This window comes from Psammomys obesus, unplaced genomic scaffold, assembly GCF_907164565.1.
Source record: "Psammomys obesus unplaced genomic scaffold, mPsaObe1.curated_primary_1811, whole genome shotgun sequence".
NCBI lineage: Eukaryota > Metazoa > Chordata > Mammalia > Rodentia > Muridae > Psammomys > Psammomys obesus.
Window position 1 is genome coordinate 42,234,215 of NW_026592118.1, and position 27,360 is coordinate 42,261,574.

The window sequence follows — 27,360 nt, forward strand, 5'->3', positions numbered from 1 at the left end:
CTCTTTCCTTATGGTACAGCCACCATGACAAAAAAAAATGGATCTACTTACGGCCTGTTTCCCTGTGCAGCTGTTTAATTTTTGCCTCGTGCAAATGGAACAACCAGCAGTATCTTGTGTCTAGCACTCGGAAGCAGAGACAAAAAGAAGGGCAGTTTGAGACCAGCCTGAACAACGTCACAAGAAGACCTTGTCTCACTCTAAAAGATAAGGAAGGGGAGGAAGGGAGGGAGGAAAGAAGGGAGGAAAAAAACAGACTAATCCATTCTACTCTTGAGCACAGACCCCCCCCCCCATTTGGAAGGAGAACATGCAGTTATGCTCAGGAGCTTCCCCCTCCCCCACCACCCCCACAGAGAGGAGGGAACGTCTGATTCACTAGTGAGCAATGTGTCAGCTTCCTCTGGATGTGTCTCCCTCTCAGTTCACATTCTGGCTGCCCAGTCAGGTTCATCCTTTCCCAACCCTGATTTGAATGTATCAGGAAAGGGTTGCTAGCCTTAGTTTATTTTAACTTACGTATGTAGAAAGATGTGATCTGTGGACTTATTTTGTTCACTGTTCCTGGCTTAATTGAACAAAATCGAGTAGGGTGTATACACATTCTGAATTACAAACTTCCATTCATCCATTAGACTGAAGGGGGTGGGGAGTGCTTTTGATTTCAAGCCCTTTAGCATATTCTTAACAATGGAGAATTTCAACCTCCACATTTCCAAGGACAACGAAATGTTCTTGTATGAGCTACCGTTTATTAATGGGGTAGATGCCTGTCCATCAATCAGGACTCTGACAGTTCAATGAATATTCTGAATGATATTTTTTTACAACATGCACAATAGTAAAACAAATGTCCATTTATTCTTTTTCCCAGAAGTTGGATGTTTTCAGCCATTCTTAAAAGAACAAAGATCTTTGCTGACAGATTATGAGTTTATGAGACAAAATCTTGAGGATAGAATGGCATTCTATTCTTTTTATCATTACTCTTGCCATATCAGTCTTGGACAATGATCTCTATCATATATTGAGGAGAGAAAGTGCACAACTGGCTTTTTTCTTAGGCTAAAAGTTTGTCATTTTCAATTTCTAGAATGATTATCAGGAGAACGCCTGAGATAAATGCATAAGAATCAGAACAAAAGCACTATCTCTCTTTAAAAAACAAAACATTTGTGTAATACCCAAGAAAGCGTTTAGAGCCATCCTGAGCCCCATTCATTATAACACATGTACATTATTCTAGTGTCAAGTTTAACTTGTTTTCTTCTGTAGCCATCTATATCTGAGTCTTTAATGAACATGCATATCTAGGTCTTTTTATGAGATTTCATATAATGTACAAGTTGCTATCTTCATTGCAATTTTTTTTTTCTTAAAAAAATGTTTATGCCCTTTGGCAATTATACCTTATAAGAAATCTTAAATTGCTTTTTGAGTTCAGTTACCCTATTGATCATACATAAAACAACATGTTATGGATATATAATGGCAGCAAATCCAAAATAAAAATAAGAAATTGTGCACAGTTTGCAAATATGTACATGTTAGAGAAACTCTTAAAAAACTGAGTCAGGACTGGTGGTACATGCCTTAGCTACGGAGAAAGCTGAGATAGAAAGATCCCAAGTTTAAGGTCTGCCTGGACCACAGAGAAAGTTCAAAGACAACATGGACAATACGCCATAACTGTCTGAAAACAAATAAAGGGCTGGGGCTGTAGTTACATGGTAGAACACTTGCCTCACATATGCAATACATTTGATTAAAATTAAATATAAATAAGGAAGGAAGGAAGGAAGGAAGGAAGGAAGGAAGGAAGGAAGGAAGGAAGGAAGGAAGGAAGGAAGAAAAACAAGGAAGCAGGCAAGCAAAAGACAAATTCCTTTTACTCCCAAGATAAATAGATTCCATCCAAGTCTTTTCATTCCAAATTATGCTGGTTTCAAAAGCTGGTCACTCCCTTATTTTTCTCTACACATTTACAGCTAGGGATTGTCGTTTAAATACATTCATGGGACATATTTACACTGAAAAAGAATCCAGTATTTAAGATTCAAATTTAACTGGGTCTCATACACCATCACTTCCTAAATCTCTATGGGGATATGGGCTTACTCTTTAAACTAATGGTTCCTGTCTGGCTCTTACTGCAGCCTCTGTCTTGGAAGGACTTTAAGGGCTTCAAGAACTTGAAACTCAGAGGAAAACCACAAGATGGCCAAGGGAGGGGAAATAACAAATAGCTGTATTTAATCTGAGGAGAGAAGTAAAGCAGTGAAACACTGGGCAGGTACTCAGAGCGGTCTCTCCAGAGCTCTCGCCAACTCCTCGTTTCTACTGGGAGCTCTCAGAACCAGCCATGACCCAGCTCAGGACAATAAGCAGAGACGTTATATTGACTGTCAGTGTCTGCTGCATAAATGAGTGCTAGTGTATCCCATAATTTATTTAAGACCATCACGGTCTTATTTAAGGACAACCCACAAGGTAGAAACAATAGACTTTGGCCCTCAGGCCAGGCTATGTGAAGGGGTAAGGCACATCCATATGTAAATGTGACCTAAGCCTCCTTCCGCCCTCCCCGCTACTTCTTATCGAAAAGCTCTATGTGGTATCCGAGTGTCAGAAAGGTACTTTGGGACAAGCTAATCTGTAAATATTAAAAATAAGACTGTCTTAGGGGAATTTTGGATGATTTAAATATGGTCATACAAAAGTTGGGTAGGCTGAAAAAAACTGGAAGCTTCCTTCTGGAAATCACGGTTATGAGAGTGTCTTGGGCTTGGGATGTAAGTCTCTGGTAGATCAATTGCTTAGTATACTCAAGGCCTTGGGTTTGATCTCTAGTGGGGTAAGGGAATGGGGAGGAATGGAAAAGTAAAAGAAAGGGGGAGGAGAAGGGAGGAAAGGAAAGGATAGGCAGGGAGAGGGAAGGAAGGGAGGATATGGCTGCCCTGGAAAGGATTTTGATAAGGTGTATTGTCTTTATTATTTTATACACAGTTGTTAATATCAAGGCATGGGGGGGGGGTTCCAGAAAAGGGAGAAAAAAAAAGTTGTAAAATTCGCTCTCTCAACAGTCCTATGGTTTAATTTACATTTTGATTTAGGCTACAGACTTGAGGCATAGTTTTCCCTGCTGTCTTCAAATCAACAGAAGTTCTCAGGATCCAGACGACTGCTTGTCATGTAATGGATAATATGCAAGACGATGTACTGTGACTGCTTACAAACCCAGTATTTGAAATGGCATCAGAAATTCTTATTAGAATCTTGTTGCTCTAACTTTATTATGATGATCCTACATTTTCTTCTGTGGTGGAATGGGCACATGCATGGTGCTCGTGCAGAGGCTGGAAGTCAGCCTTCAAATTGGTCCTAATCCCCTGTCTTCTTTGAGGTAGAGTCTGTTGTTCACCAGTGTGTATCTGGCCACCTCCTTTTGAATATTCCCCTACCTCCACCTCTTATCTTGCAGCAGGAGCTGCATACATGGTACCTCATCACTTTTTCTGGGTTCTAGGGAACCCCTAAGGTCCTCACACATGTGTTTATGAGCACTGCCTATTGGGCACTCTCAGTTCTTATAGTCCTACCTTTTTATTTATCTATTTATTACAATTTATTCACTTCGTATCCTCACTGTAGCCCCCTCCCTTGTCTCCTTCTAGTCCCACCCACCTTTCCTCTTCTCCCCCTATTCCCTTTTCCCAGTGCTCTGATGAGGAGGACCTCCTCCCCTTCTATCTGACCCTAGCCTATCAGGTCTCACCAGGACTGGCTGCATCATCTTCCTGTGTGGCCTGGCAAGGCTGCTCCACCAGCAGGAGGTGATCAAAGAACCAGCCACTGAGTTCATGGCAGAGCCAGTCCCTGATCCCCTTACTAGGGAGCCCACTTGGATACTGAGCAGCCTTTAAAGTTAATGGAAAGAATATAAATTTAGAGGGGCTAAGAATATTCCCCAGGATGCCATTCTTGCAAGTCCTCTTAGATGTAGCAGTGGCAATTTTTATGGTTTATCATCCTCAATATGGCCTCTAAGCCATTTTCCAGAATTACAAATACCTTTTATATACTTAAGTGTATTGAAATCTTTTATGGTTTTATATGCTAACTCATCACTGAGATGCGTTATTTTCATCTTGAGTTCCTGCTACTTATTCTGCTTCAGAAATGGATAGTAGGAGAAAGAGTAAAACAGTATGCCACCCCAGAAATCTCAGCTGATGAGTGTGTTCCGAGGTGCTGAGTGAGATATTTACAAGTAATTGTTGAAAAACACAAAGAAACCATTTTGTCCCACTTATTTGAATATTTAATGTAGTCTACAGCCACACAACCCTTCAGGCGCTCATCCTCTCTCAGTTTTTTATGCAAAGTTGCTCTTATGCACTTGACCTTATGTATGAACTCACAAGTCCATAAGTATTTTTTTTTCCTGGATATTGTTTGCTTCTGATTTGCAAGAAGTAAAGGAATCATTATGAAACTGCTCACCAAAAAGGAAGAAGAAAAGAAACAATTTTACTGGCTCCTGTAAACTTAAAACATGGTGGGATACTGATAGCTAAATGTTTAGTGGAAGCCTCCAAGTCTGAGCTCTTTGGCCCACAGCATCAGCTTCACCCTCAGGCTGGCTCTCCCCACACAGGAGCAGAGATGCGTCCTCAGAAACTCCAAGGGAGTATCATCTGTATTTTTGGAATCTCTGAACATGAGTGGTTCTCTGCCAGCATCTATATGGGTGTCCTTGCTGTAGTCAGATGTTCACCCGAACTGAGCACTGGCTCAGAAGACTAGAGCTTGTTGAGAAGCCAGTCTCCCCCTGCCGTGAGAAGGGGGCAGCGTGATTGATAGGCAGTCCCAGTAGATGGGATATAGAGGGTTTTCAAAAGAGCTGCCAGAGGAAGAAACAGTGGGTCTGAGCAGGTACAAATAAATGTTTGCTGAAGTACTGTGCCTTTTGAATAAAATCCTTTCCCTAGAAATGCAATTAGAAACAGCTCAAACAAGCATCATATATTTTAAAAATTAGAAATACTGAGGAGACCTTGATTCCATCTGTACATTTAGCTAACATTTTGTTCTCTTTGAACACATATGTCACCTGAAAAAAAAAATGAAAGTAATGTTTACCTCATGACTATAATTAGAAACAAAATGATATAACTGAGTATCTCACTAGAAGGTGCTTTCAACACAGTAATATATCATTGTGATTTCAAAGAAAAATCAGTCCCTAAAGCAAAGTTAATTGTGTCAAAGTTTATAAACTCTTCCCCCTTAAAAAAAAAATGTCCCATTACACCTGCTGTGAATCTTCCTGAGGAATCAGACCTTGACTACCACACTGTGCTTTTGCTGCTGGTAGAACTGTTGGCAGGCACAGATGCTATTCCATACATACCTAGAGAACCCACCAGATTGCTAGATTTGGGGGGAATGATGTGACCAATGCAAGGTATTTTAATGAGAAAACTAGAAACAGATAGGTCACAGAGAAGAGTTGAATGACAGGTGGCAAGGTCAGGCTGAGCCTGAGTTCATAGTTAACAGGCTGTCTTTAATGAAAAGACTCCTAAATGCCACAAGCTTAATGACCGAGGTGGCACAGAGGTGCTCATATCCAGGAAATGTTTGTTCAGTGAGAGTATTTTTGCTACCAACTGCAAAGAAATAAGGAAATGTTTTATAGGTGATTCGGTTTCATCTGCTATGTGCACATTTCAAGAGAATGAATAAGTCAGTCTGCTTGAATCATCTTTATATGTTTCATTTAGTCAAGAAAAAAATCAGTTAAATGGCCAGCACTATTTCAAAGGGAAAAAAGGAACAGAACTGGTGAGAAAGACATTCTATGTTGACAGTCTGATTCAGACACATCACAGGAATCAATGTATCAAGACAAAATTATATGGAAGGGAGAATGTTTCTGAAGTCACTGCCATTATAAACATTAAACTTTCTAGGATAGAGCTGGGGAAGCAAGGGTATTACATTCAAGTTGATGACACTGGAATGACAGGTAATTATAGAAAAATAGTCCCAGGGATCAGACTTGTTACAGGTGCATACTATGGAGCTCATTGGTTTTTTTGGTGGATGTCAATAAATATTCAATAACCATGGCCGTATGGGAGGACAAAGCTCTAATTTGCAGTATTTGCCAACTCCTGTGATGTAACCCTCCCGTTGTGCTAATGTTTGGTTGTCAAGATAAAGTCACTGAAATGTTAGGAAGAGAAGCACGAAATAGGTGTCCTAAGCTGGTACCAGAGGACTTACGAATAGTTCACAAATCACTTGGCAAACTAGAACGTAGCTGAGGCCTGGGAATTTAAGTGACTTGCTTTGGGTTGTACAACTTAGGTTCATTGCCACACACAACTGAAGCTAGGTTCTGCGAGATCATGAGCGTACAATGAGAGAAAGATTGTAAGTGGTTGCCAAGTCCACTTAACTCCTTCGCCTGGCTACATTTCCCTTCTTTGAGCTTCTTGCCTTGATTTTAAATGGTGGGGTGATTGTCTCTCTTTCCTGTTAGTCTGTGTTCTCAGTGGCAGTTGGAAAGTAATTTAATCATCTTTGACTCTTCAGCCCTCTTCTTGGTATCTGGAACATTAGGGATTCCCATCTGTTTTCTGAGGGTATGAACAAACAGTGACAATGGAGAACACTCGTTGACCTACCACGGGCCAGGCACTGTGCCTACTCGCTAGCATGCTCTCATCAATGAACTCCTAGAGCTGCTCTCAGAAATGAGGTGGGTCCCACGATGCACCTGACCAAGGAATGTGTTTGCGTACTTGGCACCAGAGTCTGGAGTTGGCACACTGGTCTCAGCAACATAGGCCTTTGTACTCTTAATTAACTGGAACGGTCAAGAAAATGTCATGTATCAAATGATTACATACATCCTTCTTTCCTGCTGGTTTACTTTTCATTTGCTGCCCCATCAAATGAGGTAACAAAAAGCTCATTTGTACATTTGTAGAATTCTAGCTGGTTAACAATTAGTATAGTGAGTGACATACACATAAACCTTCGAACATGGTCCTTATTTTTAAACCATTATGTAATCCCTCAGACTGTAAAAATAAAATAAAGGTAATTTTGAAGTTTCTTTCACAAGCGAAAAACAAAAAGACGTGAACACTCAATACTGCCTTATTGGGTATCAACTTGGGTGCAAATGTGTGGCCTTCCTTTTGGAAATAAGCATTCATTTATTTCCTTCATATCATATTTTTAAGAAAATATAGAAACAGTGTTCCCATTCTCGGAAAATGTACTGATACATGTCATGTTAAGAAAAACATTTAACATGGAGCTCATACACAGCTCAGTCTCCATATAGTTTCCCTAGTAAGAGGAGAAGAGACAGTCTCTGACATGAGCTCCGTTGCCTGCTCCTGGATCACTTCTCCCTGGTGGGGTGACCAAGTCAGCCCACAGAGGAAGAGGATCCAGGCAGTCCTGATGGGACCTGATAGGCTAAGGTCAGATAGTAGGGGAGGAGGACCTCCCCTATCAGTGGACTAGAGGAGAGGGATAAGAAAGGAAGAGGGAGGGAGAGTGGGGCTGGGAGGAGATGAGGGAGGGGGCTACAACTGGTATACAAAGTAAATAAATTATGATAATAATAATAATAGAAGAAAATTATAATAAAAGAAACATTTAATTTTTCATATACTGTACTCTGGACTGATAAGACTATTTGTCCCCAATCTTTTTTTTTCATTGCTTCGTTTTCCTCATTGACATAAAAAATATTCTATTATACTTCAGAACAATGAGAAGTATACCAAAAAATAGCAAGTTCAATTCCCAGTCTTTATATATTACTCTAAAATGGTCATATATCTTCAAAGTATCCTCTCTTTTTTTATGCTTAAGAACAATCACATGAGTTTTGGACTGTGGGCACAGAGATGGGTGAATGGCCTTAAGTCGCTTAGCTACACAGGGAAGGGCTGGGATCAGAGGTCTGATGGAGAAACAGCCGAGCAGGCTGTGATCTCTGCCAGTGCTAGTGAAGCAGCTGAGTGTGGGCCATGGTCTGTTAGGCGTGGTTCACCCTGGGTGACTTCTGTCAAGCATGCTCATCCAGAAGAGGATGACAATCACACTTCCTTCTTCACAGGATATTTGTGGAGAGAAATCAGACGGTTTAGTGGGACGCCTGGCATGTGGTAAGCACGTGACAAACATTATTGTTATTTTTTTATAATTTCCCTTATCCCACTCTAACAATTTATATTATTGAAGCTTCCCTTGTCTCTGTGGTATAACTGGTTTTCTGGCTTAGTGGCACCTCAAAGCCTGTATCCTCAACCAGAAACCTCCACGTGGACCCTGAAGACCACTGTGTCCTCAACTGTCTACAGTAGGTTCCTTCTCTTCTGTGACTGTGAAGTCATCATGGCGTGTTGATTGTATCTTACCTTAAAGGAACTCTTAGAGCTGTTCTTTCATTAATTTCCTGCTGATCTCAGTTTGCAGGCTCTGCATTGGTTATTTTGAACCTCTTCATTCCAGCTAAACTCCTAGTCCCTCCTCTATAACCATGACTTGAAATGCGTTTTCATGCGCTCTGATTTACGTTTAGACCATGGTGCTGTTATGTTTTGAACTCCTCACTGTTGCTGTTTTGTCGTGTGACTTCTCCTTTCTGGCAGCATCAGAGGTCCTGGCCCCTCTTATGTTTGGGAATCTTCGAAATGAACTTGTTTGGAACATTGCATCATCAGCTTTTTCTCTAACTTGTGCCTGTCACCCCACCCCTCAGACTCTACTGCTTGCCACTGTCCTGCCCCTGCTGTGTGCTCTCCTCATTTCTCGGCTTTGCACAAAACTGCTGTACCTGAGGAATCCTCATCCACTGTCCTCCTTGAAGACTGAGTTTCAGCCTCGTTTACAGTCTGGTTTCTTTTCTACTCACACAGCTTTCTGTTAACTCATTGCCTCTACCAAGGGACCATGAACTTTCCAGAGAAGTTCCCTGTGTTTTGTAGGCACCAAATCAACATTTTTAGGAAAAGTCTTGCAAATAAGCATACATCTTTTCTATGCTTTAATAATAAACTCCAAGCAACTGCTGTTGCCTTCTGCTTGTTCTTCCTTGGACGAACAACCCTACCTCCTCAAAACACACATCCCCTTGCTCCTTACCAGTCTATTGAAATCTACTGTTAAATTTATTGAAGTTATTCTTTGAGGTCAACAAATAGTTCTTTTCTTGAGATCCAGGCCTGGCTTCTATAATACTTAATGTTTTTCCGTGACCTTAGCCTTCTTGGCTCTTCACTTAGTTCTCTTATTGTAGGTATTCACCCAGATTTAATTCATTGGCCATCTCCTTTTTCATCTCCTGCCACCGTGACAAGCATGCCAGCCTAGGTTTTAGTCATCACTTAAATGCGTATACCTACAGTTTGTTTCTGTTTTTCTAAGTGAAGTACCAAGCACACCGAGTTTTGACTTTTTATTCCTTCACCGTCCCACTTGTCACCGGGTCACTTAAAGCAGATGTCACCTGTGCCAGTCACGTCTCTCATCCATAGCGGCAACTCTCTTCAAAAGCCTTTCAGTGTTCTGCTGTTTCTTGGCATAGATGTTCCATCTGCTCAGAAGTTCTGCTCACCAGGTATTCAAAGCACCTGGTTCTTGATAAACAGTGTGAATTCTTCTGGTCTTTCCTATGGTACACCTTACTCTGTTCCCATTACATTACTAAACTCAGCACGCTTAAAACCCATACCTTTTAGCCAACTTCCTCTTGCTACCTGCCATGCTGTTGTCACTCATTCTACTTCTGCCCAGGTGACTCCTGGTCATCTTTACCTTCCCTTTATTCTGTCCACCTAGGTATCAACTCCTGCTTACTTGCTAAACAGTGCCACACACTGCCACTTTCTGTTCTTGGGGCCACCATATTGGTCCTGGCCCTTCTTCACTTCATTCTAGGACATTATAGTTTCTGGCCAACCATCTCTTTAAAGCTCCCAATTTTTAGAAATTAAATACAGCCAAAGTCAGACAGTATAGACTCAAGTTATTGTTTTTGAACCTACTGCTTATCTTTTGTTTACACAGTATCTATTAGTTTAATGCCAGCTGTGTTCCGGGCTCCTCTGTACCAAATTACGGGAACACAGTAATGAGTCAGACAGATGCTGTCCTTCTTCTTCTGGACCCCATAACATAATGAATGTATACCTATTTCTCATACTGTAATCTCATACCTGGGCCATCTCTCCCTCTCTTGATGGTTGGAGTCTGGAGTTTGTGCCATAAGGGGTGTTATAATGCCAGGAAGTAGAGTCATCAGTGTATGTTACTTACTAACCATTCTTTTTTTTTAGGTTCACTGAAAGGCAGGAACCATCTCCCATTTCCATAGTGTAAGCAGAGTTATGCACGTATTAGTTGCTTGGTGAGTTTGGGTGTGGTTTCATAGATCCAAGGTTAGTCTTTACCATTGCTGTAATACCAAATATGGTTTTAAGCATCCTTCCATCTGGTCAGAATACACATGTCGGTATATAGTTTCTTTCATTCGAAAGCTGCTCTTCACCAAAACAATACCCAACCCCTGACCATAGCTATTATCAAGGGAATTCACATGTTTTTAAGTTGTGCCCCTTATACTTTTATAATCTGAAGAACAAACCAGTCATACTTCCTGGGAGAAACACTGGTCCAAATGCATATTATGGAGTGCTAAAATAATATTATTTTTACTAAAAAGCTTTTTGGCTTGATAATAAACAATATGTTCTTTTCCCCCTGAGAAATAGTTGCAAAACATTAGTTCTGAAGATTAAATTTTACTTTACACATTTCATTCTGCTGTTTGTTTTGAAGTCCTAGTGATTTTGCATTAAGCATTTGTCAGTCAGAAACAATAGGTTCAGTATAGCCAAATTATAACCATACCTTTTCCCTGCACACAAAATCCTATAAACAGCATGTGATCACTTGCTTCTAGGATTTATGATTGTTTTCTTCCAAAAGGAAGCTAAATTTAGCCTAGTAATTCTACATGCTCCCAAGGAAACAATGCCTGCTGTGATTTCTAGAATAAATGAATCTGAGCCACAGTTCCTTTACTTGACTAACCAAGAAAGTTTAAGTACCAACCTAGTCATTAGACACAGATATGAAACCACATTAAGCAACCAGCAAGGGGTTAAGAAAGAATGTGCTATGTTTCTTATTGAGCTGCTGAATGCTTCTCGGTTGCTGCATGGCCTCAACCCAGAACATTGTTTGCATCATATAATGGTCCTTGAAAATTACTTGTTCATGGCTTGACTTCTAAAATTAAACTGTGAGGAGTCCTGTCCAGCCCTACAATGCATCTTTATGTGAAGCCAGCTACTGGTTTTTGTTTTCATTCCATATAAAAACTCCAGTTAGGAAATGTTGTTTCTGATAGCGAAGCCGGAGCAGTGCGTCCATTTTTCTTCTTTGTTTCTCATGACGACTGAACTGCTCTCGCCTGACTGTGTCTTGGCAGATCGGCTTCTCACAATGAAGGCTCCCACGGTGCTGGCACCTGGCATCCTGGTGCTGCTTTTGACCTTGGTGCAGAGGAGCCGCGGGGAGTGCAAGGAGGCCCTAGTGAAGTCGGAGACGAACACGAACGTCAAGTACCAGCTTCCCAACTTCACCGCAGAAACTCCCATCCAGAACATCGTTCTGCACGGGCATCATATCTACCTGGGAGCCACGAACTACATTTATGTTTTGAATGACAAAGACCTTCGGAAGGTGGCTGAGTACAGGACCGGGCCCGTGTTGGAACACCCAGATTGTTTTCCTTGTCAGGACTGCGGCAGCAAAGCCAACGCATCAGGAGGCGTTTGGAAAGACAACATCAACATGGCCCTTCTTCTCGACACGTACTACGACGATCAGCTCATCAGCTGTGGCAGCGTCCACAGAGGGACGTGCCAGCGCCACGTCCTTCCGCCCGGCAATGCTGCCGACATACGGTCCGAGGTTCACTGCATGTTCTCTCCACGCGTGGATGAGGAGTCGGGCCAGTGTCCTGACTGCGTAGTGAGTGCCCTGGGCGCCAAAGTCCTTCTGTCGGAAAAGAACCGGTTCATCAATTTCTTCGTGGGGAACACGGTCAATTCCTCCTACCTCCCTGACGGCTCGCTGCATTCCATCTCGGTGAGGCGGCTGAAGGAGACCCAGGACGGCTTTAAGTTCTTGACAGACCAGTCCTATATTGACGTCTTACCCGAGTTCCGAGATTCCTACCCCATCAAGTACATCCACGCCTTTGAGAGCAACCATTTTATTTACTTCCTGACCGTCCAAAAGGAAACCCTGGACGCTGAGACTTTCCATACGAGGATCATCAGGTTCTGTGCCGCAGACTCCGGGCTGCACTCCTACATGGAGATGCCCCTGGAGTGCATTCTGACGGAGAAGAGAAGGAAGAGGTCCACCCGGGAGGAAGTGTTTAATATCCTCCAAGCCGCCTACGTCAGTAAGCCGGGGGCCAGCCTCGCTAAGCAGATAGGAGCCAGCCCCAACGATGACATTCTCTACGGGGTGTTCGCGCAGAGCAGGCCCGATTCTGCCGAGCCCGTGAACCGCTCCGCGGTCTGCGCCTTCCCCATCAAATACGTCAACGAATTCTTCAACAAGATCGTCAACAAAAACAACGTGAGGTGCCTCCAGCATTTTTATGGACCCAACCACGAGCACTGTTTCAACAGGGTAAGTCATGCAAGGCTTTCACGCTTAAATTTAGGTGTGAAGCAGAGTAAGTGCCAGTCTAAAACAAAACAAGAGGAAATCGAGGCTGTTTTGTGGTTGGTGAATGATTTGTGTTCAAAATATTTACAAATTCCTTGTAAGCAAATTAAGAAAGTGGTCTTCATTAGTGACTAAACCGTTATCTTAGGAAATTAATGTGGGGCTGAGGAGGTAGCTCAGCCAGTAAAATGTTTATTGTGTAAGCATGGGGGTGGGGGTGGGGGTTAGTTGCATTACAAGAACCCGTGGGCAGGGAAAAAAAAAAAAAACTCAGGTATGGCAGCGTAAGCTTGTAATAGAAGCCCTAACAAGAGAAATACCTTGTATTTCTGGTCAGCCAGCTGACACTCGCCAGGCGAATGAGAAAAAAACTTCGCTCTGAAAAATGAGTAAAAACAAACAGGGCTTGACGGGTGATACCCAAGGTTCACTGCGCCTCCATGTGCCCCCCACACACACACACAATGCACCCAACTGGGTGGGTGCGCACACATGCAAGTATACATGGGGAGATGGTATAACTAAAAGAAAAAATAACTTTAAAACTTAGATTTTCATTCCTCCACAACACTGTTTGTTTGGGATTGATGATCATTTAAAATGGTATTTTTACAGAAAAGCATGGGGAAATTATTGGTGTTTTTATTTAAATAAAGGAGAATTCCCCTTCTGTAAGTAGAGTGGGTTTTTTTTTTAGGGGGGGTATTTATTTGGTCACTTAGTGACTGAGGAAGAACACCAACCTATGGATTCCATTGTGGCCTTGGAGGGTATTGGTTTAAGCCTAGATCTGCATATATAGCATGACTGTGCCTCCTACGCTAGGACCCTCGGTGACCATAACTGAACAGATTGGCACTTTGAAGCCTATCTGAAGACACTTGGGCTTTGTAAATGTGTGTCTTGCCTGAGCAGTTTTCAGTCTACAAAATAAAAACGGCAACCAGGAATAGCATTCAGTATGTACTTGATAAGAGAAAGCATGTAATTCTGCTGAGCGTACCCAGGGTGTATGAATTCAGGAACATGTGCTGGCTCTTAATGAGCCTGGGATACTCGCCCACATGGAAAATTACCTAACTATCTCATGAAGCTCAGAAAATACATTCTTTGATGAAACAAAGACAAAACTTCCCTCCTTTCCCCTCTGTAGTCTAATAATACACACAGCATGTACATGCCAGCCCCAGGTAAGACTTAATGCCCCCTTACACGTTTAATATGCATTGTAAACTCTGTAAGACACGGTGGAATGAATTCTTCATCAGGCTGCCCTTTTCTTCAATGGAAAATGCAACAAAAGAATGGAAGAAAGCCGAAGGGCTTTCGGAAACCTGGAATTCAAAAATACAAGTGTGAAATTCATAGGTTCTTAGAGCAAACAACTTTCCCCATACTCAGCAAGCTAGTTGAGCAACACAAATTTAAAGAACCTATCAGGAGATCCCGAGGGCTTCCAGGACCCTTGGTGCTTGGATTTCATCCTGCTAAAAGTTAAAAGGACCCTTGACTTTGCAGAGGCATACGGGTATCTTATCACATTGTTTTATTTTGTCCATTTCAGCCTCCCAGTTGCAAACGTTCTTACTCATTTTAGAAAGTCTCAAAGCCTTCTGAACTTTATCTTACCCGCTTTGACATTTTTCAGTGTTCCAGAGGGAACAAAGAGTCAGGATTATCCAGTAAAATGCAGGCCAGTTTTATCACGCAGGAAAAATGCCCCAAACGCCACACCTGAAACCATTATCACTACCATCTCAAAAAATTCTTGTGGGAAACAAGATGTAACTTGCCAGCCGTCTTCTTGCAAGGGAAGCCAAGTTTCGTGCTGGCCAGATTCCATAAACACAAATACCTGCAAACCCCCTCTCTTTATTTGCCTGTTTATCTTCTCCACTTACTAATGGCTGGCCTTCTTCTGAAATCGAGACTGTATGCATTTGTTTTCAGATACCTGGCCCACAGAATGTGTTCCAATAATCAGCATATAGTCATTTCCCAGCTTTGTCCTGAAATGATGGCAGCAAGAACAAAATGATTTACCAGACTGGGCCAGTTAGGCAGGCTCTAAATAATAAGATGACTCCATTTTGTCTTGGCTGATTAACTTGGCCAGATATCAGGTGACCTTCTAATAATATCTTGGAATCGAGTCTTTATTTTTTAGCATGAAATTTCTTGACTGGATACACATTGGGTAGTTTGGCTATTAATATCTCTAATATATGTATGGACAGACTTGACAAGTTAAAGGATATTTCCGTACCTTTCTACGTAGGCTCCTGCCAAGTCTTCGGTGTATGTGAGAAGATCCATCAGAGGGTCTCTTTGCCCTTCCATATACCTGCCATATACAAAATGTATTCTTACTGCAGGATCAAGCATGCGGATGCCAGGAAAGACCATTTTCTGTTCAGAGATCCAGCAGGTGTTGCAGGCCTAACTTACTTATTGATGGTCAAGTTATGTCGTTTTCTCTCCCTCTCATAACATGAATGAGTCCAGCCACAGTCTTTACAGGCATCTGCTCACATCTGCAACAGGAAAGCACCCTTTGGTCATCTAATGGTTATGAGAGCACATCATTTTCCCCCACGTCTTCATTGTGTTTCAAAGCTTGTCTCTACATACAACACAGTTTCTGGGAGCTTATCCTGAGTCACCAGTGCCCATCCAGTGCTGTTGGTTACAACAAACCTTCTATAAGAATATAGTCTTGATTTTCATAATGCACATGTTTTTTTTTTCTGTTGAGTTTGAATGTAACTCTTCAAGGGCTTATTTAAAATCACATCTCACTTTGAATTCTATTAGTTTGCATATCCACAGTAATTTCAAGTTCATTTTTTATATCTCTCCTGACTTTTTTTCTTAACCCATTCATTGGGGAACCTTTATAAGCTTCTCAAATTAGTATCACTCCATGTTGTTCTAGGCTAGTGCATATTCTGTTAGAAATCTAGTAATGTGCAAAATAAAATCATTGAGAAAATGCCCCTATAATATAGAAACTTTGTAATAACTCAACCTTAGTGGGGAAAAAAACCCACTTCCTTATATTTGAAGATAAACAGAATTATAAATCTATTTACTTGAAATTACTAGAATCTTCACCAATCATGCATAAGAAATGTATTAACTTGAAAGCACAGAAAAAAAATGTAGTTGAAGAACACACTCAGACAATTCCTGCAAATGTGAATCTGTATTGAATAGAATAATTTTTTAAAATCTCATAATCAGTAGCAATCTTATTCTGTGCATATGTTACATACATTATTTGGAGACTTGAAATATTATATTTTAGAAAAGATTTTTAGGGGACATTGAACTAGGGAAGGACCTTTATGTAAAATACTGTTAACACACAAGTACACTCTTTTCCTTAGAGTCCATCACCAAAGTTTTAGTCTATTGTGTAAACATTTGAAAAAGTAAGCTTGTATTACCCCAGCATCTTGGTCATCTTTTTGAGTTTTTTATTGAAATTGTTTCTCATACTTACAGTATATTTTGATCATATTCTTTTCCCTCTCCCAGCTCCTTCTAACCTCCCTAACCATCCAACTATATGTTTTCTGTCTCCACCTCTCTCCTCCTCAAGAAATGAAAAAATGGAAAGAAAAGACAGAATAATCAGAACCAAGCAAAAATCACACACACACACACACACACACACACACACACACCACACACGCACCAACTATGGAGTCTGTTTTGTGTTGGCCAACCTTAACTGGGCGTGGGAGCCTGTCCTGAGTGTGGTTGGTAGACTTGGGGCATCTTGGTTATCATGATGATGAATAGTGGATCAGCTGAAGGGAAAACAGTGACCAGGGACCATTAGGGACCAGTCACTCCTGCGTGAAAGACCTGGATTACAATATGTTTGCTGCGTGACCTCTACCTGCTGCTTAACTTCTTGCAAACTGGGTTTCATCTGCAACATGCGGGTAGCACAAGCTACTTCACAATCTTCGTAAACTGTGCGAGGATTCTATAATGCACCTTTCACAATAGGAAGACTCTGAAAGTAGCGCCTTGGGAATCAGTGTAGCCTAATGAGAAGAGCCTGGAGCCCAGGATCTGGGTTGAGGCCTGTACCCCATGGTCTTCTACCTGCTGACCTTGAGAGCTTTATATTCTCCAGGCGGTCTGGCCTCAAGACGAACCTATCATGTGGACTAGTATAGGAATACCCAAAACAGTACCCAAAATATGATACTATACTCATGGTAAATTAAATGACAGCTATTACAACAAGGATTGCTTATATAAGGAGAGGCAAATTTAAATGATCAGTTTGTCTCAAAAAAAAAGGCATATTGTGGTTCTATTTCTCATGAGAGTCTTTCACCTCCCTCTCTATATGTTGTGAATGACCAGACTCCACAAGGCTTAATTAGTTAATGTCTCAGTGGGCTGACACTGAGGGAGACAACAGCTAAATCAAGTTGCATTACACTCAAGAAAAAAAGTCTACTTCTTCATTCTCTGACTTTAATTTTAAACTAGCTTGACACAGCAAGATGCCCTGCTTCTGTTACTTTAGAGTGAAACTTTGCATTAAGAATTAGACAATACAGCCACAGAAAAAGCCAGCCTTGTAGGTTGTTTTTAATGAGCTTCCTTGTTTCTCAAATGTCACTGTACTTCGATTCAAAGAGTAGCCAACTGCTTCCCAAAACAAAGGAAACTAAAGGTAGTAATTTTCCATCTCCATCCCAGAGTGCCAAAGTTAAAGGATCACCACTCAAAGCGGACACGGGGAGAAAGGAAAGCAGTTAGAACAAATTTTCAATAAGACCAAAAAAATCAAAACAAGATGCAAACAAGGAATATTAGGCACAGGCAGAGAAACAAGCATTCAGTGATGTTGCTTATTGCTACTATAAAGATGATAGATGGATAAAATTGAGTTACACTTAAGTTGTAATGAAAGAAAATAATTGCAGCCTTCCATCAAGAAACCACAAGGTCCATTATTGATCTGTCCTCCTCAGGGCATGTCTTGTAATATTTAATAAAATAAACAGAGATTTATAACTCTCTATAGGCCGTATATCTATAATCTCCCACAGTATTCAAGCTGTGGATGTGGAGCAGCATTAGAAATAACATCCATGTCATTTGATTGGTCTGGCACGGCTATTTTAGACTGTGGTGATCTCAAGAGAATGCATTTTGTATTAGGGGTGATAAATGGAAAGTCAGATTATAAAGCTGTTTTTTACTTCCTGTGCTCAGGAATGAGAGAATGTTAGCCCATATGAACACTGTTACTGAGGAGTCTTTATTCTTGAGATTAGAAAGAACTTCAAACTTAAAAATTAAATATATTGTCTGTACAGCAAATGTAATTGCTACCAAAGCAAAATCTTGTAAGACAGAAAATCCTCGAGGTTCAAGGATTTTGATGTAATTTACATTTTAGAAAATCTAACTAAAACTGTATTAATTTTTCACTTGATTCTTTTCCATAGCTGCTGGTTCTATTCTCTTCCAGACTCAGCAAGTTGCTGCTTCCTGATTTACTTGAATTCTCCCTGCATACAAAATGGCACAGTGCATTTTTTTTTTTATTTAAGAGAAACTTAAACTTAATTTCTGTCCAGAATTTCATAATACTCTCTGAGTTCACTGGGCACAGGCTGGGGGTGTTTTTAGTGCCTCTTGCCTCTCCCCCATCTCCTTGCTCACCCCGTTAAATCATCACATGTCTATTCCCAAGCCCACCCCAGAAAAGACCTTAAACGAATCATAGCATGATTCTTTCATAAACCAAAAGCAAAAAGGACTCAGTTAAAATTGAAACTCTAGTCCAAAATGCAGGCAGCCTTTACCTGGGGATGGTACTGGCTCAGGATGTGAGTAACAGTATCTCTCTCGCCCATGTGGGGTGGCTGAGCTTAACCATGCCCCTCACACGGTGAGAGTGCTTCCTGTCCCTACTGTCTGTTAAAGCAGGGCATGACTGCGTTGAGCTGCTGACAGCTGAGTGATGATTCATTTGGGGAGTAGCAGACAGTAAGGCCACAGGAAAAGAAATGAATTTTGAAGTTGACTTTTGAAGAAGGCAAAATTCTGAAGCCAAAGCACTGATAGGTGGTGTTTCCATTCCCACATTCCCTGGCTGGAGATGACTGGAAGCATGTAGAGCCCCACATGTTGATAAGGATAATAACCTACTTGAGTAACAGCAGTTTTTTTTTTATTAAGTTACTGTAATATTTCAAAATTTGGGTGTTACATTCTTCCTCCAGGCTTCTGTCTTATCAGTGGCCATCCTGTATTCTTAGCTCCTTGCTCAAACAAGAAAAAGACGGATCTGTCAGAATTTAGAGAAGACTGTTATTTATTCGTGGTTTGGCACAAATTTTAATACAGTGGGTTCAAAATGACCAAGTGCCCAGGTATGTGCTACAAAGTCACCTCTCCAGCGCCTGGGGTTCATTTGGGTTCCTTTCATCAGGGAAAGGAAACCAAAGGTTTGGCTGCTCTTGATGTCAATAAAACTCCCTTCACTTTTTTTTTTTTTTTTTTTTTTTTTTTTAAATCATGGATGTGGTAAGTGATTCTAGGGTCCTGGATACATTCCAGTCTGCTAATCATATATTTTTTTTTTCAAACTAAAATGTTCCAGGGGGTTAATTTGCATATGAATCACTGGCCCGGCAATATTGACTTCCTATTCTAAAAGCCAAGCTCTACCTTAGGGAAGCAATTGACTGCACTTCACCTGGGACCTAGGGTGAGGTCGGAGCAGATGGCGTTTGCGCACACAGACACTTCAGGAAGATTTGTCTTTCAGAAGGAGAGGGGAAGGGAGATATCTAACTAGTGAGTGTTAACATAGAGTAAAAGTTTGTTTTAACCTTCCTCCATGTTCACACATGCCTACAGATGGTTCATAGGTGACGTTATTATAAAACAAAGAGATGCATCGTCAGTGCGGAGCTGGTGTCTGATGCCCCTTATCTTATTTGTATATACCGCGAAGGGCTCATCAATCAGAGAACATTAAATGGCAGATGACACTTCGAACTGTGCTCTAGGTAAAAGGGGTGAATTAGGGTCAGTCTGGGTATTGAAGGCATTCTTTGGTAGAGCTGGCTTTAGTAAAATCCAGCCTGCTGTGTTGTCATCGCAGAACGCACAGATGATTCATGGTGGCCTAGGACGCAGGTCTGCATGCCAGGAAAGTGCGAATCTGAATGGAAAACTTCCCCGTTGATAGTTGACATTCAGAATATCGGTTTGACACTGAGCGTCTCACCAGCAGCCTGCTAACACTAAGGATGAAGAGGCACTCAGGATTGGGGGCGAAGCAGGATTGAACTGGCCCTCCAGCCCTGGGTGAATCGATAGTGCTAGTGCTCCTGCACTAAACAGGTTACGGCTCTAATGCGGTGGCAGTCAATAGCAGAAATGAGTGTCTCTAGGAATTATCTGCACAGTAAAATATGCAGTATTTTCCACTTTTTTCAGCTAATTACATTGCAAGCTTGTTCCTGCATCTTATTAGTTTAAGCTAAATGCCAAAAGCCTAACTGTTTCATTTAGAACATCAAATGAGCAGATACTTGTAAACCCCATTTTCAGCAAAGTGTCGGGGGAAAGGATTAATTGTGCAACCAGAATTCAATTGGAAGCACAGTAGTTGCTTCCTGAGTGCCAGCTCTGCTAGTAGGACGGTGGTGAGCCAGTGGTGTGTAGCACTTCTCTTCATGCAGCAATGGGTTAGTGGAGATGGCAGTAAGTGACCAAGTCACTCAGATAAGCAAGATGTCTTGCTAATTCATGAAATATGATGTGAACTGTGAATACAAATGAAAGACAATATCTAAATGTTATGGTTTAATCTTAAAAGACTACTCTAGATGATAAAAGTTAACTTTTTCATAAAACTTAAAACTGTAGGAAAAAATTTGGAGAGATGGCTCAAAGATTAAGAGCACTGGCTGCTCTTCCAAAGGTCCTGAGTTCAATTCCCAGCAACCACATGACGGCACACAACCATGTATAATGCCATGCAGGCTTTCATGCAGGGAGAACACGGTATACATAATAAATAAGTCTTTAAAAAAAACTGTAGGGAAAAGCATGATATCTTTAACATATTTAGCTTGAGCAAACACATGCCAAGTGCCTAATACACTAATAATCATGACTTCATGTCTTAAGCATAAACTGCTGCATTTGACTTTCACATTTTAAAGTGGACTTGGAAAGGGGCAGGGAGGAGACCAGGGAGGGAGTGTGGGGTTGGGGAGGGAATGAGGGAGCGGGATACAGCTGGGACACAGAGTTAACAAAATGTAACTAAAAAGAAAAATAAAATTAAAAAATAAAATAAAAAAAAAATAAAGTGGGCTGGGGCCATTAGAGCACATAATTTCATACTTCACAAAAATATCAGAAATGGAATGTTGAGAGTTTAGATTTTTTTTAAATTTATTCTGTAATGCCAAATTGTCAGTGTGTTTTAATAATGGTCGGTGTGAAGTAGGTAATGTGTGCACGTGACCGATCGCTACAGACACGGTTTCGTCTGTGCTCACTCACGGCATCTCATAGCCTAGCACGCCATCAGCTCCTTTGGAAATAGATAGGTTTTCTGCTGGGCTGGATTAGTTCTTCTTTGGCTCCCTGCCTCTCTTTTGTGTCAACACTCAGTATTTGTGAAGAAGTTTCTTTTTTTATTCTGCACATGAAAAGGGTTCTCCATTACTCATGAGTCCTATGACAAAGAATCATGCAGCTCTGAGAACCCACAAATAAGTCCTTTTGAAACCCTCAGCATTATTAACATTAATAGAATTGGAGGCAGCGTGATGCTGAGGTGACTCAAATCACATTGTCCTTCTGTATCTGCGGAGTGCACCCCCCCCATCACATCCCTTTGAGTGTGTTTCCTGTTCATGAGGATCATGTGGCTGAGAGGCCGAATGGGAGCCAAGAGCTCCCCGGACTCACGCTCATCTCATGAGCACCTCCAGAATGTCCTTCCAGGACTCATGCTCATCTTATGAGTACCTCCTGAACATCCCTGGATGTGCTCTCCAACCTGCGCCATCTTTGTGCTGCCATTTCTTTCATCCCTGCTCCAAACGCATCAGGCTTTTGTCTTTCATGTCAATCATCTTCATCTAAATGAGGCAAGGTCTTGGAAGGAAGGCATTTGCTGTGCTTTGCCACCATGCATCTGTGTCATACATCAGAGAAAACAGGTAGTGTCGATTCAATCTTAGCAGTCTCCAGAAATAAACCTATGTATTTAAACGTAAATAAAGAACATATAAATCACAGGAGTATGCAGTTTTGGTAAAGTCTGCGCAACTATTTTAGTGGGTAGGTCATAGACAGTGTTGTGCTCATCATCTGCACGAGCCACAAAGATTGGAAGTGCAGGTGTGAAAATAGTCTGAGGGATCCGAAGACTCTGTGCTTGTTTGTTCACTTTTGTTTGACCAACAAAGCAGTGGTGTTTGCCAAGGGACTAGGAGGCGTTTAATTCTTCAGGGTTTGTTTCTGTGCCTACAAGTCAGGGAGGTCACTGGCTTGCCCCTTCCTGCAGCCCGTAATTCCAAGCAGAGGACTATTTATTTTCCAGTAAAGTGACCAGACTCTTGAATATAAGAGACTGTTTATAGGCGCAAGTGGATGTAAGAAATATAGACCATTTGGGAAAATATAATAGGAAAGTGAACATATTTTCTTCATGTTTTCAATACTATGAGAAAGTCTGAGTGTCCACAAATGTCCTAAAGTGCAGCAATAGAAGTGAACCTCAGGTCACATTAGGTAATCCTGGTATTATAATTCTTGAATTATTATGGGGAGTTTACATTAGGGTGGAATACTTCTGATAATTCATTAAGTAGAAATTAATTTGTGGCTTCACCATCGTAGTAAACAAGAAGCAGTAACTACATTAGTAAGAGTTATTTAGAAATATTTTTACTTTAAAGAAGGCCAATTACATTGGGTTTATCTGGAGACACTGTGGGGGGGGGGGAGTTGTGCTCTCAACTAAGGTCAAACATTTAAAAAATAATTATTATTATAAAAGTAATTGCTCCAGGTAGAGTTGGTCATACCATTTCAGCGCTATTTTTGTCCCAAAGCTAGGAATATCCACAGGGGTTTAAAGGCATGATATGCAAGTGGTAGTTTAGTGATAGTAGATGAACCTTGGGATCAGTGTTGCAGAACCGAAAGTTTAGGTTTTAAGTTGTTGACATAGACAAAGAGAGCTTAAACATACTCCAGCCTTAAAGGTGGTGTCGCATTACAGCTAATTGTGACGATTTTCCCACCTCTAAAAAGAAAGTTTCTTATTGAAAAATGAGAAACAAAACAAAAACAAACGTGCAAATTTTAATAGGATGCAGGGTGAAGAAGGTGGAGGCCATGGGCGTCATTGTAGCCCTGGTAAAAAGACAACCATCTGAGTGCATATCAAGTCTGAAGAGAACGATTGTGAGCTTCTTGGAAAGTGAACACCTACATTGTCATACATAAACACTGCTTCTGTATGAGAGCTGTCCCTGCACTGCGGCCCACGGTGCAGCTGTTAGAACTCCCAGGACCTTATTTAAGGCCCTGTATGTTAGAAGTTCAAGAAATAGTTAAACAGTCAAACATTCTATTTCGTCTGCAAACACATAATAAAATATCTGTTCCTGCGAATGAGTGGATAATTAATAATGATGATAGTATAGCTTCATTTTACCTTTCTTGCCATAGTGAAGATTTATTTTATACTCTGAGCTACAGGCAAATTACAAAATAAACTGAACTATTGTTTCCTTAATGCTCTGTTTCCTTCTAACCTTACTCTTGTCTATCAGCCTCAGCCCAGTTCCCCAGTGGCTGAGTTCCCTCCACTGGGATTAAGTAATCCTTTACACAACCTCTCATTCATTAACCCATGTCAACATCCTCCTCCTGTAGCCCAGCCTCCCTTAAGGAGTCCTTAAGCACCTTATCCAGCTGCTAGTGTGGGTGCAAACAACACCTATTTAATCAAGAAATTTAATATTTCCAAGGAATCATTTGGCCTGCCTCAGCCTTCTTTATGAACACAAGCTCCTTCTATTTCATCTTCAGAATAAAATCTGGATTCTTTCCTAATAAATATGTAGCTTAAAAAATCTTTAATTTCTTTCTTCATATGTATTCATAAAGCAGAAATGGAAAATGTTATTGCTTCTAAAAGTGTTTTTTTTTTAATGTGCTAAAAATGATGCCAATAAGATAAAATTAGATCACCTTGGATCTGTCCCCATCTCCACCCATCTCCTTCTCTCCCGGGTGCTGATGGTGTGGTAATCTTTCCTGAAAGCCACATGTTTTTATAGCTGCAACCCTAGAAATATTCTGGGGACTCCCCGGTGGCTTCAGAGTAAAGTCCACACTCATTAGTATGATATTCACGGAGTTCTCACTGGGGCCCTGGTTTCCCTCACATGTGGTGTTACACCAATCAAGAACTCACTCTTGGTAGAAGATAGTGAAAACCCCTGACGTGAACTGCTGGCCGCTTTCTGGCATTCCAGTATCCCACCATGCCTATGCCACTTTACCCCCTACTCCTCAGAAAGGGGGCACCATCCTCCTCTATACCAGCTGACCCCAGCCTATCAAGCTTCATCAGGACTGCCTGCATCCTCTTTCTCTGTGGTCTGGTGAGGTCACCCCACCAGGGGGAAGTGATCGGAGAGCAGGCAACAGAGTCCATGTCCTGCTCCCCTTACTAGGGACCCCACATGGAGACTGAGCTGCCTATTGGCTACATCTGAGCAGGGGATCTAGGTCCTCTCCGTGCATGATCCTTGGTTGGTGCATCAGTCTCTGTTGGCGGCTTTGTTGATCTTCTTGTAGAACTCCTGTCTCCTCAGGGAACTTCTATCCCCCATTCTTCCATAAACTTCGTTCTTCCCAAAGTTTTGCTTCTATCCCTGCTGGGTGGAGTCTTTCAGAGAACATCTATGGTAGGCTTCTGTCTGTTCCCTCTCTTCCACCTCTTCCATTGTCTATTCTATTTGCCCTTCTGAATGAGAACTAAGCATTCTCCCTAGGGTGCTCCATGTTACTTAGCTTCTTTAGGTCTGTGGATTATAGTATGGTTTTCATCTATTATATGGCTAATAACCTCTTATAAGTGAATATATACCATGCATGTCTTTCTGGGTCTGAGTTACCTCACTCAGAATGATCTTTCCCAGATCCATCCACTTGCCTGCAAATTTCAGATAGCTCAATTGATAAGGCTCCTGACCCTGAATCTGCAACAAGTTTTGTCACTGAATAAAACTAGGGAAAAGCTTTTACAAATGGCCACAGTACATCTTTGATCTCTGCCCTACACTTGGCCTATCATTGCTGTAGCTGATAGTGTCTCTCAGCCTCCCTCAGCGCAGCCTCATAATGCCTGTTCCATGGTGAGCCTCAGATTTCCATCAACACTCGTATTGTCAAACTCACATTTCTTCTTCATTCTTTTTTAATTCTCATCTTAGATATTTTCTTTCCCAGGAACTATTCTCTAGCTTCCTTCCCATTCCCGCCCTGCTCTATAGTCTGAATTTTTCTAAATGACATTTGTTATCCTTTCAGCCACATCTCTTACCACAAGCCGAGCGGTATATTTTCCAGTCACATTGTTATTCTCTGGTCTATGGATTCTAGCCCCACATATCTGGTACTTGATACAATAGCTTGAACAAAATACATACATACAAAATACAAACAAATGATTATAACACAGATTCATGATTCAAGTAGGCTATTAAAATGTTTATTAGTAAAACTAAAATTTTCCTCAAACTACCTTTCCTTCTTCCCTTCAAATCTCTAAAAACTAATTTATAGAGTAGTGGGTTTTGAAGATTTAAGTTAACACTGAGGAAAAACTAAAAAGTTCTGTTTCTTCAGGCCTGCATTCCTTCCTGCACTCATAGACATTGTACATGTGAAACCCTGTCCAGTTTGGATAAAAGATAAATCACAGAGGGAGAAAAATGAAAAGATGAAGGTAAGGAAGGTGGACAGAAGGAAATTACAAAACTTGGTAGGGAAGTAGAATTAGTGGGAAAAAAGCATTAAAGCCATTAAGAGGATTTCAAAGGGAGAACATCTCCTGAACATCCCCAGAACTGAATGATGCTGTCCATGAGAGGAGCTTTGGAGAGCATCTAGTGGTTAGTGCTTGCTTCATGCCTTCACCGTGAGTGGTAGTCACAATGGGAGCCTCTCTCGACATTTGCCTTTGAAACCCACAGGTTTTCACTGCTAGACACCAACCATAGTTACACATTTAAAATGAAGCATGGATTAATGCAAAGAAAAATACGTGTCTTTACCAGTATCACCCTAACGCTCACGGGATTCCCCTCCCTTGGCACTACGACATAGGCACGACATATGTGCTAGGCAGAGAAACCCTGTCCTGTACTGATAGGCCCAACTGAAAAGAGTGAGTTGGTCGGGGCTCAGGATGTTGGAGGGTCCTGCTGCTGAAGGTTGCACTGACCAGACAGCTCTCTGAGCTTGACGTGAAATGGAGGAATCCCTTTTCCCAGTGGGGCTTCCTACTCTCTTCCTGTCCTTATTTGTCGTTGAGCTGGATGCCTGGCTTATTGTAGAAGTTGCCTCTGACACAGCTTCCTGAAGAATGCCCTGCCTGCCTATATGATAATTAGGTACCGTGTGCCTGCACCAGTGATAGGACCAGCCGTGCTGGTTAAGGCAAATGAAGTGTACTGTGAGCATCTATCAGAGTACCTCCCAGCGGCTTCCCTTCTTCTATATTCTCTCCTCACCCCTGAAGTAAAGTTGATCTGCCTCCCTACAGTTGGTCCTGGATGTCATTCTGTTCAGCTGTCTGAGCCCCGTGACCCACCTCTGCTCCTCCTACCTCATGGGCTATTGGCCAACAGTTCCCAAGGGAAGAGAAGACCCACATTTGCCCACCTCAAAAATTTCTGATATGTAGTTCAAGCCTGAAACAAAATGAGAAAACATGAAATGAGCCTCACTCTATAATGCTAAGATGGAAAAGAGGGATAAGTGCTAATGACAGATGGATTAAGAACAGTCTAAGATATAGTCATAGGCTTCAAGAACATACCAGGGCGTGATTGAACACTTTTGTTTCATCCATTTTTCATCTTTTCTGGCCTCCTGCAAAGACAGTCATCAGTTACTTTATAGTGAGAGGGAGTCTCCTGAGCCCACAAAGATACTGTGGCTCTTGACTTCCCTTTGATTTGTTAATGTAAGGTGGTTGGTTTCGTGTCTTCTGACTTTCTAATATTTCTATGAAATAAGTGCGTTAAAATTCGGTTTACTAAATAGAGGAAGACAGAAAACCTCCTCACGGCATCAAAATCGGCCACACTTGGAACAGTTTTATGAATCACTGTCACTCCTTGCTGAGACTGAAACTCAGTGTGAAAGCTGCTAACCAAAACCACATGGGTCCAGGCTGTTTTATATCTGATTCACCTTAGGAAATGATAAGGATGCACAGTTTTAACATTTTCAATTTCAAAGCCCATATCATTGTAGAAC

General features: G+C 41.4%; 1 protein-coding gene across 9 annotated transcripts in view; it reads left to right on the top strand.

The window, feature by feature from the left end:
- Positions 1–27,360, top strand: part of Met (MET proto-oncogene, receptor tyrosine kinase) — a 114,809-nt gene that overhangs the window by 16,836 nt on the left and 70,613 nt on the right. For 3 of the 9 annotated variants that reach the window (XM_055612696.1, XM_055612705.1, XM_055612701.1), the window contains exons 2-4: positions 8,150–8,198; positions 10,371–10,441; positions 11,528–12,744. In XM_055612696.1, coding sequence (XP_055468671.1) covers positions 11,542–12,744 — 1,203 coding nt within the window. In that variant the 5' untranslated portion in view covers positions 8,150–8,198; positions 10,371–10,441; positions 11,528–11,541. The remainder of the gene's footprint in view (positions 1–8,149; positions 8,199–10,370; positions 10,442–11,527; positions 12,745–27,360) is intronic. The other 6 variants (XM_055612698.1, XM_055612702.1, XM_055612699.1 and 3 more) reach the window with 4 other exon arrangements.